General features: G+C 43.2%; 1 protein-coding gene across 4 annotated transcripts in view; it reads left to right on the top strand.

Moving 5' to 3' along the window:
- The first annotated feature begins 8,871 nt into the window (after positions 1 to 8,871).
- The window catches only part of CD6 (CD6 molecule), a 45,163-nt gene continuing 37,011 nt past the window's right edge, over positions 8,872 to 17,023 (top strand). For all 4 annotated transcript variants that reach the window (XM_083513377.1, XM_083513376.1, XM_083513375.1 and 1 more), the window contains exon 1: positions 8,872 to 9,604. In XM_083513377.1, coding sequence (XP_083369503.1) covers positions 9,547 to 9,604 — 58 coding nt within the window. In that variant the 5' untranslated portion in view covers positions 8,872 to 9,546. The remainder of the gene's footprint in view (positions 9,605 to 17,023) is intronic.

Below are 17,023 nucleotides of genomic sequence, written 5' to 3'. Positions count from 1 at the left end.
AACCTCCGGGAGCCGCTGGCCAGTGATGGGAAGGGCCAGAGACAGACAAAGTGAGCAGAGCAATTAATGCAAATGTGTGCCTTTGTACAGCAGGCTAGTTTCTACACACACACAGTAGTGGCTGACAAGTGGAGCTGCGTGCCTTTCTTGACTTCCCAACACCACATGTTGCTGCTGGTTACCAAGAAGGTAAAGGGAGCCTGGCACGGTGCGGTGCAGCAGCAGAGCCAATCCGATGCCGCGCTGCACCGTGCGGAGATCCCCGCTGACTTCCCGCTTCACCTCTTGGTAACCTGCAGCAATGCATGGCATAGGGAAGTCAGGAGAGCAAGGCACCCATGCAGCCCTGACAGATGCTACTGTACACACTCACCTGCCCCTCTTTGCCCTCCATCCAGAGAAGCAAGAGTCATTATCATACCTCAAGGACACATTTGCAACCAGGCAGAAAACCTCAAGGAGTGTGTAGCTGGAGAGAGGGGTTTGGAAGTGTCCTGAGGACTCTGTTACCTATAGTGATGCACATCTGCTTTAGCTCATGGCAGGCCAAAGAGAGGTGGTCTGCCTCAATAACAAGGCCTAGAAATGATTATGTTCTTCATTCCTTCCCCTCTGTTGATGAGTCAGCAAAAACACCCTTATTGCAGCACTCTGGACAAGAGCTCTCTCAGTGGGACATCCCTCATTGGGACATCAATCCATTAAGCTTCCTCATAGCTGCATGATGGAAATCAACAGAGTGGGACAATGCTCACTTTCACCCCCTAACCTGTGAACGCAAGTGACCCCAAAGGAAAGAAAGAGAGGAATTATTGATCCCATATACACCAGCAATGTGTATTAATGTTCTTGAAAGATGGACCTTTAGGGAATCTAAAAACTTGTATGCCAGGGAAAGGGTTATTCACCACTGGCCTGAAGAAGAGGTATGGAATTAACAAGTGAGGCAGGTGTGGTTTGTACCAAGTGGAAGTGGGTAGATTACTATTCTGACTCCTAGTCCAGCACCACACAAGCATTGGATTAGGGAGGTAGCCAAGAGACACTTCTAGGCTGGCATTTTACTTCAAGAGCCTGTGGTGTAAAGAATTGTGTTCCTTCCCATTTTTTTCTAAGTTAAAAAACATTCTTCCTCTCATTCTGAAATCTGCTTCTTTCTCTGCCCATTGGACAGTCCCAATCACTTTTTAAAAAACCCCAAATGCAACTGTTTTAATATTTGCATTCCTTCAAGTCATATTTGGAAACTGATGCCAAAAACAAAACAAGATTTAGGGCCCTCACAGACGTTTGTTTGTACAGTTAAGTGCACAGTTCTTATAGAGCTCTTAAAGAGCTCTTTCCTCTTGCACAACAGCATAACTACAGTATTTTTTTAAGTGAATGAGCAAAGTCCAGTCCAATAAAGGAGTTGTATGCAGAGTGGTTGGGAGAAACCAGCTGACCTGGACAAAGTTGTTCAGATCCCAGGGACCTTTCCTGGGCAATTTAAGCCCCTCTGAAATTTGTGCTGAACTTCATTTGAATTTCTATATTTCCCCTAACCCCATCTCCTCCCAGTAGACTCAGAGCACCTTATACCATTGTTAAGCCAAAACAGCATATTTGGGGAAGCAGTTTGATTCAGATTGCTGTGCTAGTCACTGAGAAAAGGCTGCAGCCGTAAGCACACATCCCAAGCAGAGCCATATTGGAGAAACCCAGACAGATGTTTGTCTTTAAAAATAAAGAAGGGAAAAAAATAATATATGTTGCTTAGGAGATGAATTGTACCTTCCCCTTCCCCATTCACATGGTGATTTCACATCTCTAGGATAGATGGAACATAAGAGGATGTTCACATGCAGAAAGTGCAATACCCCCAGCAGTGCGGGGAGTCAATTGAAATTTCATGTGTAGCACACAGAGAAAGAGAATAAATGAATAGTTTTAGAAGCTGTCCATCTTGAAGCAGGCCTCATTTAGCCCAGGAATTAAATTCCTCATCTCCTGCTGACAAAAAGACAGATCTACCAAGCTAAGCATAATTCCTATGGAAATTATTGTGGTTAAATTAGTAAAGTGCATGTTCAAACACAATTTTTCTTCAGTAGCTGATGGACAAAACACTATATGTTCCAATTAACGAGCTGAAAGAGGTGTATGGATTAAATGCTAAAAGCAATGAACATTTGCAGCTGGAAATTCCTCTCTGAAAAGCAATACTAAAGTAGCCCTACAAGGTAAACTGTCTTTAAAGTGGATAATGTGGCTGGACAATTGGAAGCACCACAGGTTTTAACTGACTAATCCTCATGTGTCACTTAAGAGTCCTCTGTGTATTGTTTCAATTGTCTGGTCATGTTATCCGCTTAGTATGTGGTCTGCTGCGCATCAAAACAATCTTCTCTCATTCCTTAGTGTGTTAGGGCAAAATACTTGCACAAGTGCCATGGGAGAGCCTCTCCTACTCTTCATGATGCTGAAGGCAGGAGGTTGCTCCTCTCCTTCTTCAGAGCAGTAGAAAATCCAATGCTGAAGGAAGCAAAGGGAGATCCACATCACAACTGCTGCTGCTGCTGCTGCTGCTGCCATTTATTGCAACAATTGCAAATGAAAAGTAGTCAAAACAGATTAGTCAAAAGTAGTCAAATTACAGGAATAGGGTGGGCCCTGGAAGCGCACATCTGAGGGGTCAAAGGCCCGGTTAAAGGGTTCTGTCTTCAGCTTTTGCCAAAAGCTGTATAGTGAAGAAACCAGACACACACAGATTCCCCATATGTCCTTCTTTGTGAAGGTCAGATGTCAAACAGAGCAGGACTATTGTGCCATTTGTTTGTTTATGCCCCGCCTATCTGGCTGGGCTTCCCCAGCCACTCTGGGCGGCTTCCAACAAAATATTAAAAAACAGTAATGCATCAAACATTAAAAGCTTCCCTAAACAAGGCTGCATTCAGATGTCTTCTAATAGTTGTCTAGCAGATTTTAGTGGGTACCTCTTTGCCTGTCCTAATACATCAGTGGTGGGAGACGTTGCGCCTGGTAAAATTTATCTTTCTATACCACAGAAGGCCTTCTCTGTGTCAGTGGCAATGGACCTGAGGCATGGCTGGGAGGTCGCATGAGGCCTTCAGGACCCTGTGGGCCCACTCTTGCTCTGCAGACTGGGAATCACTACTTCTTATCTATTCATACTGATAAGAATATACAGATTTGTCACACACAGAAGCTCTCAGGGCAGCTCACAAAATGTTACCACAGTGAAAATCACATTCAGGTCTGTTGTCAGTAGGGTTAGGGAGAAAATTGATTCAGTTCACAGGTGATTCTGTCTAATTCACGCTTTCTGAAGCAATATGCAGACCAAATTAGAGCCATCCTTTGAAATGGCCACTTCTCCGAATTTTGCAACACAGTTGTCCAGCCAACAAATGTGTACAAAAATTCAAATATTGGGATGAAGCATGAATAAAATGCATATGAAACAACATACAAAAATGCACTGTAAAAGAAATTGCTTTGCAAAAATGTCCATGATAGGCAAAATTAGGTTCAAAACCTGTATATTAGGAAAAATTCACACTAAAATGTTGGCGAATTTTCATTGAGAGTTAAAAAAAAAAAGCAAACAGATCTAGAAATCCAGAGAACTGAACTTATGGTCAGAAAAATGAACAAATGAATGAAACTTTGTCTATTGAAAAATAAGAAACTGAGAGAAACCGGAATTGACAGATTTGTCCACCCCAATAACAAAGTTAACATGATTTCTATAGGGTGTAAGGATTATACTGGTGGCATTTCTTGTTCATATCCATGGTTTTCCCTGATGTTTCCATTTGGCCTCTGCCTACTAGGCATCAGAGCTACTGCTGACATTTCTCCTCAGGAGAGTGGGACTGAGCAGCTGGATCTCACTCAGTGAAGGCAAGTCTTTCCATGTTGGTAGTTGCCAGGCAACAGATCCCACTGATGCCTTCTGAGTCAGTTGGTTCTCACTCGGCCCATAATTAAGCCCACCTTCCCTTGCTGGATCCCTCTTCTGTGGGGTGTGTGTGTGTGTGTGTGTGTGTGTGTGAGAGAGAGAGAGAGAGAGAGAGAGAGAGAGAGAGAGAGAGGGCTACTCAGCAAGCCCATAAAAAATATGTAATGGCAGAGAGTGAGAGCAAGCAATCCTATAATTCTACAAATGCTACTCACCTCTGACTCCACCTGCAGTTTGCCTCTGGCCCTACATACTGCTTGTATGTGCCCCCCAACAGATTACCCTGTGAGAATGCAGCCCTTGAAATAACAAGGGTTCCCTACCCTGGGCTCATGTAATTCAGACAAGCCTTCTTATAATAATGTATACCACTATGACATGTTTCATACATTCTTTTGTACACTACTTGACCTCAAAAGGTAGCTTATTAATACTTTGAATAAATGAAAATAGAAACTAGTACAGTAGCTGTCTCATATATGTCAGTAATCCTATCCTCTTCCCTTCTGAAGACTGTACATATCCCATTGCTAAAACATATTACCCCCATCATTCTCAGTCTCTCTCTCTCTCTCTCTCTCTTTTGCCTCACTTCTGGATGGCTTTCCTCAGAGAGGATGGCCTGGCTGGTGCCTCACTCTCACACCTTCCTTTTGCCAGTCAGAGAGCTTTCTTCCATTTCCCCCAGCATTCTTAAATGCCAGCTGAGTGGGTCTTCTGCTGGTTACGCTCACTTATTTTTATCTTCCCCTGCTGTTTCCATTTTGCTCTTTTAGGCTGCAATTCTATAATCATCTTCCTTGGAAGTTAGTTCCATTGACCTCAGCAGGGTGCACTTCTGAGTAGAAATCCATAGGGTTGTATTGCCAATTACATTGTGCTGGTGTTTTCGTTTCATTGCTCTGATTGCTTTTATGGTTGTTAACCACCCTGGAAGCTGTGCTAATAGGGCAGAGAATCAGGGTTCCCGCCCCCATGAAAACATAAAGAAAACACATTTTGAAATACACGTGACCTTCAAAAGACACATTCCTGTGGCTGCCTCTCCTTTTTCCATTTCAGAGTGTCTTAATCTTTTAGGGTCGCTCAAGGTGTCCCACTCCAAAAATACTAAAATTTCCACAGTTTCAGCATTTAATATGTACCAACAAGATCCTCTTTCCAAGTAACAAGGCACTGTGAGAGGCAAAGTTGGCAGGTTCCGCTACAAATCCCATATACACTTGTAACCTGTAGACATAACGAGAAAAATAGGTACCGACCAGCTGAAATAACTATTTCCTAAAAAAAATAATTAAAAAATCCTTTCTGTAACAAGGCAAAAGACATTTAACTAAATGAAATTTAATGAGGCATTTGTAAAGACAGTCATTGCTAGGGGCTGTTAAGTGGCAAATTGAAAGATGTATAAATCAACTCAGCCATTAACTACTGTGCCTCCACAATAATCGGCTCTGGGTGGTGAGTAATTAACAAATAATCAAGAGTGACATTTCCTTTGGGGCGTCATGGGGAGGGAGAAATGCTGATGTGAATGAAGCTGCAGGGGGTGCAAGGCAGCTGCGAGGTTATAGCTGTGGTGGACGTTCTGGAGGGACTAGTCTCCAGGTGCAATAGGCAGAGCTTCTCTTTGGGTCATCATGTAGCTTGCAGTGGGAGTCAGTCGTGGCTATTGCTGTCACATGTCTTCTCTCTACCCCGATGCCAGCCTTGCTATTAAAACATTACACTAAGGGTGGGCAACCTGTGTGACCCCAATCTTTATGGATGACAGCTCTCATCATCCCTGACCATTGACTGTGCTATCTGGAGCTGATAGCAGTTGTAGTTCAACAACATCTGTAGGGCTACAGATCCACCATGTCTGCCTTGAACAGACCGGAGGAACAATCACGGTGCTGCTAGGTGGAAAGATTTATCCTCCACCTCCTGCCTTTATTCCAGATTTGCCTGTCTAGTCTAGATTATACATCTATAGAGGGAAGGGCAGAAGGAAAGCCACAGTACCACAGGACTGCAGAACAATGTTTTTTCTGAGCGCAGAATTCTCATCTTTTGTTTCTGTCTGTGAAGAGAGGCTTGAAAGTGCCTGTAGAAATCTGCCATCTGTTTCTCCAGCCTATGGATTATTTGGGTTGCCCTTTTCTGCCTGGCAGTCGTATCCTGCACTAATTTAACAAGCAAATAAAGAGGAAGAGGGGAACATCTGATACGGAAATCTCATTCCAAATTAAAAAATGGCAGTGGTTCCTCTCCTCTGTGGCTGAGTTACAACCAAGCAGCTTCATACCCGCAACAGATTGTGTTTGTGTATGACTGGGGCCATGTGTCTCCTGGCGCAAAATCCACTCTCTTGCACTGGCTCAAGCATATGGCTTGCACATTCCCCCCCCCCCATGTATTTCCATTTGGACAGTACAATGGAACTGCAAGAAGCAGAAGCACATCCACTTGCCAGCACTTCTCGCAAGATTTGGAAGCCACACTGTCTGCTTCCTTACAGTGACAAGTGATTCTTAGATGGTCTTCTCAAATTAAGTTCCGCTGGTTAAGGGAAACGGCCATTACTTTATTTTGACTTTGGGGGACTTCCTCACAGCAGTGGACTTGGCAATGCTAATGCATGCATGTTTTGCACAGTGTCCACACAGCATCCTCATCAAAGTGCGAGAAGTCTGCCATATCTGCAGAAAATCAATAAGGAACAAAAAGAAAAAAGGCAGAAATGGTAAATATAGACTGCGTGTGAGAGACAGACAGGCAGAGAGAGCATTCTGATGAGTACAAGGTTGTGTGGACACTGCACAGAACTTGCATGCAGGAGCAGCACCAAGTTCACAAATAAACGACAGTGTGGCAGCCTCCTAGATCATGTCCAAAGTAAGGTCAAGATAATGATTTGCTGTGGGTCGATATGTCTCCGATATCATGTCAATCCTGCAGCCCCATGCACCAATGCATTTCTGTAGTATTGACTGCTCTCCATTAGAGGGCACCAGTTAAACTTCATGGGCCTTGCATGTGGTGGTTTTCTTTGTGCAGAGGACTTAGGGCAGAAGTAACTTTAAAAGTGTGAGGTGAGATACTTTTGCCTGTCTGTGGTTCCTTCTAATTTATCTGGGTAAGAGCACCAGATTAAAGGCCACAGGATGTGCTGTCCATTCAAATGGAAATGTTACTACAGGTAACAAATGGTTTGATGCAGTGCTTTTTTCTAAAAAAATAAAAATGTTTAGGGGTACTCTCAATTTGACTCAAGAAAAATCACCATTCTATAGTTCAAATCAGGAAAAATAAATACAGTAAATGGAAAAAAGTACAAAGATTCACAAAATGTTTAGGGGTATGCGTAATCCTGCATCCCCCCAGAAAAAAACACTGGTTTGATGAGAGAGGGTTGTGGTTAGGGATAGACAAATCTGTCAATTTCAGTCCCCTAAGTTTCTCATTTTTCCAGTCTTAAAAAATCACTTCTCCACATTTCCACAAGAATTTGTGATTGAAAAAAGTCTCATGAAAATTTGTCAGCATTTTAGTGTGAATTTCTCCTAATTAAAGATATTTTTGTATCCATTTTTGCCTAACGTACACATTTTTGCAAATAAATTGCTCTAATATAATATATTTTGATGTTATTTTCACTAATACATGCATTTTTGTGGACACTTTACCCCAAATTACAAATGGCTGATTTCAGAATTCAAACTCCAGTTACAAAATTGGAGAATTGCCACTTGCCCCTGCCTGGCTTAGACAGCAGCCATAAAAATGATGTGGCTTCCAATATTACTTTTTCTTTTTCAAACTATTCTCCTGTGAATACACATCTCCCCTCAATAAATGGTACAAAGCAGCTGTGACTTCAAAAGGCAGTTTGGTTTGCTCCAACCGTCAAAAATATCTGGCCTTGCCAACCCTTCAGTGATAGCACAATGCCTCTCATTTTAAATATATTTTGTTAATGATCCAGGGCGATCTGCAGATCTCATGGTTAGATTTTTGGACCTTCCATCTCTTCCATGACCCGTTACTGAACATCCTTTATTTCAGAACTCAGATAGATATATTTTCAGGAAATGAGAAAGTGGTGATTTAAACGAGGCCAGCACTTCTGAAGGATGATGTGATTCAAACCAAATTAAAAGATGTTCCATTTCATCGGAAACATATCCATCAGTCTATCAATCAATCTCTTCATTATGGTCAGTGACCAATATTCATACATATCTATCATACTTTCTACTTAATAACTCACCCTGAGATCAAAAGTCATGCTACTAGATCTTCTTTTGAATTCAAAAGAACCTTTACAAAATGCTTGCTCAGACTCCTACAGGTTTTAATTATGGATTGAAAAAGTTTTGGGAAGGTGATACAGGGATACCTATATCTGATGAGGAATGGCAGGCAATCTGGGTTGCTCTGCTTCTTTGGTCAGATTCAGCTAGGGTCAAGGAAAGCACTATCAAACCTACCCATCCTTGGCACTTCTATCTACAGTGGCTTAGCAGGATATTGAGTAGCAGATATAACAGCTGCTGGAGAGAATGCAGGTCCACCAGCTTTTTAAAATTACATGCAGTGGTCTTGCTCCAAAGTTGCTTTGTTTGGGTGAAGTTTTTCAGGAAATGGAACATATAGCTAAACAAAAACTTTCACCTGGCACCAGGCTTGCTCTCCTTTCTGTTTTTGATGCCGATGTTGAAACATTGCTTCGTAAAGACTTATATATCCCATCATAGCAGCTAGACTGACGATTGCCAAGTACAGGAGAATCCTGGCTGGAAACTTGTTAAGGGATTGGACTATCCAAACTTGGATCTTGGCATTAATGGAAAAGTTGACCCACAAGCTGCGTATACAAATAAATCTGATACACATCTGTAATTCTATATCATTTGGTCCGGTTTTATTATATATGCTACAACAAAAGAACATGGTTTCTGCCTGCCTGGCACACAGGGACATATGTGGGAAAGAACTTGGGGATGATTTGTATATCGTTAGCTGGTTTGACCAGGGAGCAGGAAGGTGGTGATTGGGGATTTGTTTCTTGCTCTCTATTTTAAAAAAATCAATATCTTAATTTTGAAAGGAAGAAAAACCAAAACACTATTCTTTCATATGTCAGGCATCTAGAGGGAGGAGGATCATGAAGGTCCTGGAGCCAAAAAAACAAGACAACTCCAGTAGCATCTACTTATGAGACAAAGAATGATGTGTACAACTACCAGGACCTTGGTTCTTTGTGTGTGTCCTCTGGCCATGATGATGGGCATCCTAATGCTAGTGGCCTGTGGTATACGCCAGTATTATTTCACATGGGTTTCATATTTCTTTCCTGCCCCCTCCCCACCCCCAATACCTTTTTCTCACATTGCTGCACTTTTCAGTCTGCTTGAGTTGCCACCAGGACTAAGAGTGTACTGACAGTTTCCTGACGATTGAAACCACAAGCAAACGAAATAAACTACTGTATGGAAACTAATCACAACGTCAGGAGGAGAATGAAATGAAGAGCATGCTGGGCCTTTTCCTCTCCCCAGCTCTGAAGATCATTGCTGTTCAGTGCACGCTCATGCATGATGGACCTGATGGATGTGCTGCTAATGACCCTTTCCTTAATGGCGATCAGAAAAGGTACCTCTCTCGATTTCTCTCTTGGTTCTGTATTTTCATTTCTGTCCATGCTGGCTCTCTCTGGCTCTGTTCAGCTTTCTCTGAAAGTCCTCTCCATCTGCCATCCACAACGGTCCTTTCATTTTGCCCGGCTTTCTGCGGTAGATGACTACTCTACTGGTGCTGCCTTCTTTGAGGCCAATACCAGTTTGCAGCACCTGAGGCTTTCAGGTGCCCACGTATCTGTTTTCTTTGTTCTGCTCTCAAGTCAAGAAGAGACCATTCATTTGTGATCCCACGTCCTGCTGGCGAAAAGCAGTGAGGGGGGGATTTTGGTTAATACCATACCCAAAAGGATGGGAAAAGAAAATAATTTTCACCCTCATTACTCACATCTCTAAATGGACATCAAATGACAATGAATGTCAGCATCTTTGAGATGTGAAGTTGACATATCAGACCAAGTGGCCTACAGATGACAGGTGTGATAGGAATTTTATGGTCTTGGATATATGGTAATATTCATAACTGCACATGTCTCCTGTTCTGGTCCTGGACCAACAGCCGTGTCCTCATTATTCAGAAACCAATCTGGCATTTTATGTCCACTTGTTCTCACTATTTTTCCAAATATGGGGAAACATTGGGGGGGCGGCGGTTATGCCTGCTGTAATTTGAAAAGGCGACACCTTTCCATTTATTCCCAAGATGTGCATCTGAACTCAGAAGCCCACTTTCAGCTTAGTAGAAACAGATGGATACTAGAATCTGTCTTAAATTCCTCCTTCTCTCAGCATAGGAGCTGTTTGCCTTTTTTTGAAAATTTAGCTCATGAATTTAGCTTCATGTCTCCAATTATCACTGCCTGAATCACGAAGGAGGGAATTGACTAGAGATTTCTTACAAATTTAAGAGCCCTGCTGGGTTAAGAATCCACCTAGTCTAGCACCTTGTACCAAGGGTGGCTGGCCACAACCTGACCACTTCTCTTCTCACCCCAAACATCATATCATGTATAAACAAGTAGTTGTGGATTCCCAAGCCAATACAGACCCTTGAGGAACACCACTGCTTACTTCCCTCCGTTGTAAGGCCTGTTATTTTAGTCCTACTCTTTGCTGCCTTTTTTCAGCCTGTTACCAATATATAAGGTGATCTAAATTCTTGCCCCATAATTGCTAAATTTCCTAGTCTACATTGCTTAATAACTACTATCCAGCTTTGCATGTAAAGTGAACCCAGTATGAAGATTAAAGGGCAAAAGCCTATTGGAAAAAGCGGGGCAGGAAAGGACATAAAAGTAGTCCCAGGAGAACACTGTGCTGTTCAAAAATAAAAAATAATAATCATATATGCATATTACTAGCCTGGTTAAACCAGATGTGACAAAGCTGTGGTCCTCCAGACATTCTTGGACTTCAACTCCCATGAGCGCCAGCCAACGTGGCCAATGGTTAGATGTTGTAGTAGTCCAGTAACATCTGGAAGGCCACACCATTCCCACTCCTGGCTTAGACCATCATATTAACAGAATTAAGTACTGCATCACTTTAATACCATTTATATAAATAACACAGGAGGCAACAGTGGGCAGGGCCTTCTCTTTGATTGTACCCTGTTTATAGAATAAATTCCTCAGTGACACTCATGCAAGCCAATCTTGTAGTCCTTTAATTCTTATTCTCCTGAGCCCTTGGTGGCTGATGCAGAACCAGCCCTAACATTAGGTAGGGTGAAGTAGGTGTCTCAGGCTGCTGATTTTGAGTGTCATGAAAAGGTTATTATTGTTACTTTTTGACCGTCAGGGAAAAACCTGTGAGATTTTCTTCCTGGGTTTTTTGAAATAAAGTGCCCAAATTACTTAGCCAATTTTGGGCACTCTGCACCTTAAAAGTGGGGAGAGCGATATTGCGCCATTAGTTATTCTGCCTCAGGGAGCAAAATGTCTTGGACTGTTGCTGGACTTAGTGCTAGCACTGTACTTATTGCTAGCACTGTTCTTTTAACTGTTTTATTGGATTTTTGGTTTTGATGTTGTGTTGTATTGATTGTTTGTTTTTAGCTTACTGTTAGCCTCCTTAGACTCTATTGATGGATGCCTGTATGGGGGGAAGTGGGGAGACAGTAATGATTTGAAACAGCACTAGCCATTGTGAACACCCAACCAGGGCATAGTCATTATTACAGATTCATTAATCCAGAGTAGAAGGAAAATTTTGATCGCACCTCTGCTTGGCTTTTAGAGCTCTTTTTCATGTTGGTTGTTTATGAAGCATCCATTCTGGTTTATTTGTGGGGAGCTTCTACAACATTGCCTCAAGCAATTGTTATCCTCCACTTTCTGTGGCGTTTTCACACCACTTTCCTCATTGCAGAAAAATCCAGTTGCGGAGTGGGGTGGGCGGGTGGGGAGTTTGTTGAGCAAAAGTACCAAACCAACTTTGATTGCACAACCTGAAGTTGTTGGTATGTGAGTAAATCCCACCTGAAAATAACAGCAGTCTGGGAGCACCCAAAATTATGGAGATTTAGTTGGAATTCTATTCATTGTGCTTATGATTAAGACTTTTTTTTTAAGTGCTCCCCAGCCACCAACTAATGCAGAACTCCCATTTTACAGTGACTGAAAATCTGGTCTTGACTGATTTTTTTAATGCAGGCCTGAACAACTTATGACCCATCAAGTCAACTGCAGTGCAACAGTCATGTATTTTGTCCTGCCGGACACTTGACAGTGTCTGTTGTTCAGGCAAGCAGCAGAACCCAAAACACCTATACTGTCCCTAGTGGGCTTCCATACATGACTGAAGGGCTGCATTTGACCTTGTTTCATGTCCAAGACACACCTTTCTCCTAATACCTGTCTCACCTGAGAGCTGATTAAGGCTGACAGCCAAACTTGGAAGCAGGTCCAGGATTTCTAAATTGTAATAATGGCTGGGTGGATTCTAATTGGAATCTTAGAGTGCAGGGAGGGGCGATTTAGCTCTTCCCACTGCAGCCATGATCTCAACAGAAATCTAATTTGGACCAATTAAATGTGTTTTCTAAGGCAAATAGCAGCATGAAAAGCAGTTTTTGTCAGGAACACGGGTGAGGAGGGAAGGATTAAATTCTCCCTATACATTGCAATCTGAATGAAATTGGGGGGGCATGTCTATTACTACAAATTTTAAACTACTCTGATACATTTACCGTATTTTTTGCACCATAACACTCACTTTTTTCCTCCTAGAAAGTAAGGGAAAATTTCTGTGCGTGTTATGGAGCGAATGCCTATGGGTGGCGGGGGGGATCTGCTGCAGTCGTGAGCAGAGGATCCATGGTTCCCCTTCCTTCCCTCCTCCGTGGCTCACTTTGAAACAGCAAAGCGGGAGAAGAGTCGCTGAGTGGGGAGGAGAGGGGGATAGAAAGCCTGCTTCTTTATTAGCAGCATCCTTCTCCACCCACTCCACGCGTGCTCCTTGTCCCTTGAGTGCTTTTCCTTCCCTCCCCACTTAAAACGTGGTTACAAAGCACGGATCCACATGGATCCTCAGGATTTTTGCACTGGGTCACCACAAATTCACCATCATATCACATAGCATGTCCATGGCTACATATTGCACCAAAAAATCACACACACACTGTTGCCTGGGGCCGCAGTGGTGCAAAAATGTGGTTACAAAGCATGGATCCACATGGATCCTCAGGATTTTTGCATTGGGCCACTCCAAACTCACTGTCAGATCACATGTCTATGGCCACAGCATGAACCACAAAAATCATACATCCACTGTTTCATTTAGAATATTTTTTTCTTGTTTTCCTCCTCTATAAACTACGTGCGTGTTATGGTCGGGTGCGTGTTATAGAGCGAAAAATACGGTAATTTATTTATCTTGTAAAATTCTATGTACCGTTTGATTGTTTAAAAATACATTAAAGCGGTTTACAAAAAATGAAGCATTTTCTAGTGTCCTGTCTACAGAAACTTCTGCAGTCCAGACTAGATCCACCTTTGAAATGGTAAGTGCAACATCATGCACAAGTCTTTGGGAATATTTCTCTGGATTGGGGCCACATAAGAGAAGGGGCAGGGAAATGAAAAATCCCTCCTGCAACATAAACTACAAGGGCATGTTGATCAATGCATTAAGAAAGTAGATCAATTTTCCAGTACATAAATAGGTTTTTTAATCTCCAGGATTGTAAATACAATTATTTCTACCAATACAAAATTCATGTTTTAATTTAATATACTTGCTTAATTTTATTGTTCACTGTCTTTTGACAACATTCCTTGCTTGAGCCTCCATCTCCATCTCCTTTTAAATGAGCATTTAAATTAACACTATAATAAAATCCATAACTGAACCTAGTTGCAGGCTTGTGTGTAGTGTGGGGGGGGTAGTGATGAATCCTGAATTGTTCTAAAATAAGTTCCTTGGGAAATGGTGGGCCAGATTCAATTGCAACAGGGGTAAATAATCCCAGCTTCCTTGAAATTTGTTTAAACACCCGCCAAGCCAATGATCTGACCATTGTCTTTTGTTTCTTGGAGCTCTGGCTAATTAGCTGAGGCTTATTTACTTTTTGTGTTTTGAGTTCATTCTGTTGTGCAGCTACTTTATGCCCACACAAACTAGACAATTAGTTAAATCTACAAATATACTTCATGTTTTAAAAATAAGCAGCAATTGCAGGGGGAGACAGCAGTCAGGATCGGGACCTCTCAGCGTGGTGAAGAAGGTGTAACACCTTCGTCTTATGCTATGATCCTGGTGAAAATCGCTAACCCAAAGCTGCTGTATGCATGGGGACATTTTTATTGCCTGGGTCTGATTCTGCTCCCTGACTTTTTATGGTTGCTGTTTGTTTGTTTGTTTTAAAAAAAACAACATAGGAGAGAATGTGCTCATACGTTTCCTATACTGACTAGTTTGGCCCTGAATAAGATGGTCAACATATGCAGAATGCACAGCAGGTCCTGCCCAATATATTTTACTGCCTGAGGCAAAGGACAAAATGGCACCCTACCATCCCATACATAAAATCCAATTGGACTGGCAGTTTTAGCTTACTTCATCACTGGTAATAGTACAGTGTTTTCTACACCGCACCTGGAGGTAGCAGGTTAGCAGACTCAGGGGAATGGTAAGGGCTGGAGCCATACGCCCCTCCTCTACAATTGCTACCTGAGGCAGCTGCCTCTCTCTGCCTTATGGTAGGGCTGGTGTACCATACCAGTAGCGGAATACCTGCTTTCTACTATCTCCGTTAACAGTTCTTGTGCAGTTATTCCTGGCAAGAAGGTTAGTCGTTTCTTCTTTGATGAAGGCCATCAAATCATTTATCGTTTTGTCCATTTATGCTAGGTGAGGCCATGGCCTGAAGCAGGTCACCCTTACCTATATAAGCTTCCTACATGGGCCTGGTCACTTTTAAATGCACTTAACATATATGTGCATTATCACATAGTAATTATATCTAAGAGTGATCAATGGCCTAGGTGTGTGTGCCACTAGAGTACTATGAAAGACCGTATGAAAAGCTCTGCTGGATCAGGCCAAAGGCCCATCGAGTCCACCATCCTGTTCTCAACACAGCCAGCTAGATGCCTATGGGAAGCCCACGAGCAGCATCTGAGTTTACCAGTACACTCTCCACTTGTGATTCCCTGCAGCTGCTATTCAGAGGCATTCTGCCTCTGACAGTGGGGAAAAATATAGTCATCACAGCTATTAGCCACTGGGAGCCTTCTATTCCCCAAATTTGTCCAGTCCTCTTTTAAAGCTTTCTAAGTTGGTGGCCATCACTACATCTTGTCGGAGTGAATTCAGTAGCTGGAGTGCACTCTTTGAAAAAGTACTTTGTTTTCTCTGTCCTGAGCCTTTCAAAATTCAGCATCACGGGGTTTTAGTATTACGAGGGTGAGAGAAAAACATCCCCGTAACCAATCTTATAGTCCTCTATCATTTGTCCTAAACTAAAAAAGTTCCAAATGTTGTAATCTCCCCTCAAAGGGGAGCTTCTGCAACTCATTGATTATTCTGGTTGCCCTTTAAAAAAAACTTTTCTGTCTCTAAAAATATCCTTTTTGAGGCGAGGCGAAGACCAGAACTGCACACAGCCTTCTACCTATGGTCACACCATCGATGTGTGATGACATTAGACACGAACAGGTCAGTGCTCATGCAACGTACATGTAAATGTACCTTGTGCCTCTGGAAAGCTTACGCAGGTAGGGACTTCATGAGTGGCCTGCATCCGGCCTAAGGCATTTTTCTGCCTGAGCAAAATAACAAGATGGCTCCCTCCTCCCACATTCCATGTACAGAAGTGAGCTGAACAGGCCATTGAATGTAGTTTCAACACCGGTGATGAGGCAATGTCCTCCACTGTACTTGAAGGTGGTAGGCTGCCTTATGGGGTGTGCTATGTGGCACACCTCCAAAACATACTCCCTGCCTTCTGGCACCTGTCGCCTGATGTGGTCACTTCACTTTGCTTAATGGTAAGGGCAGCCCTGATACCGCTAAATGAGGTGGCAGAACCCTGAGGTGGCAGAATGGGATATGTTATGTAGTGTAGTTTCACCCTGGGCCAACAGGGGGATACTGTATATAGTTTTCACTCAGGTCTGTAGATAGTTTTCACTCAGGTCCGCGGCAGTTATTTTAGGCGGGAACTCTGGGCTGTTGTGGTTACAATGTTGACAGCCGGCTCCTATAAATACAGGCCGGCTGAGCTGTTCGCAGTCAGTTCTATTTCAGCTTACCAGAATAAAAGAGCTACTTGAAGAAATCGCTGTGCCGGCTGCTATGTCAACCCACGACTTAACACTGGCGACGAGGATGGGATAGATGGACATCAGAGCACAGCCAGATGCGGCCAGCCTCTGAACTGAGCTGAATCACAGAGCGAAATCACTGAGCGAAATCACTGAGCGAAATCACTGGGCAGAACCAATTCAGAGCTGACTGTTCTGGCTAGAGCACTGTGTTCCATCCATCGCCCTTCACGCCGGCATCGGAATCATGGCTTCACTTGTGCCTCTACCGCCGTTTGCGCCAGCCTCTGAATCATGGGACTCCTACCTCGCTCGGTTCGACTGCTACCTCCAAGCCAACGAGCTGACAGCAGTATCAACGGATCGGAAGCGGGGCCTATTCCTCAGCCTCTGTGGGCCTGAGGTGTTTGAGACGACCCGAGCATTGGTTGCGCCTGAAGCAGTCCAGGCAACACCATGGGACACGATCCAAGAGAAGCTCCGCAACCACTACGCACCGAAGCCGTCCAAGATTGCTGCCCGCCATGCGTTCTACCACCGGAACCAGGCAGAGGGGGAGTCAATCAACAACTACACCACCGCCCTGCGACAGGCTGCAATGCACTGTGAGTTCCGAGACTTAGACGATGCCCTGATGGATCGAATCGTCTGTGGGGTCCGGGACATCC

Source organism: Podarcis liolepis (assembly GCF_965112155.1).
Source record: "Podarcis liolepis genome assembly, chromosome: 1".
NCBI lineage: Eukaryota > Metazoa > Chordata > Lepidosauria > Squamata > Lacertidae > Podarcis > Podarcis liolepis.
Note: the sequence above shows the minus strand (reverse complement) of the source record. Positions and strands in the feature narration are given on the sequence as shown.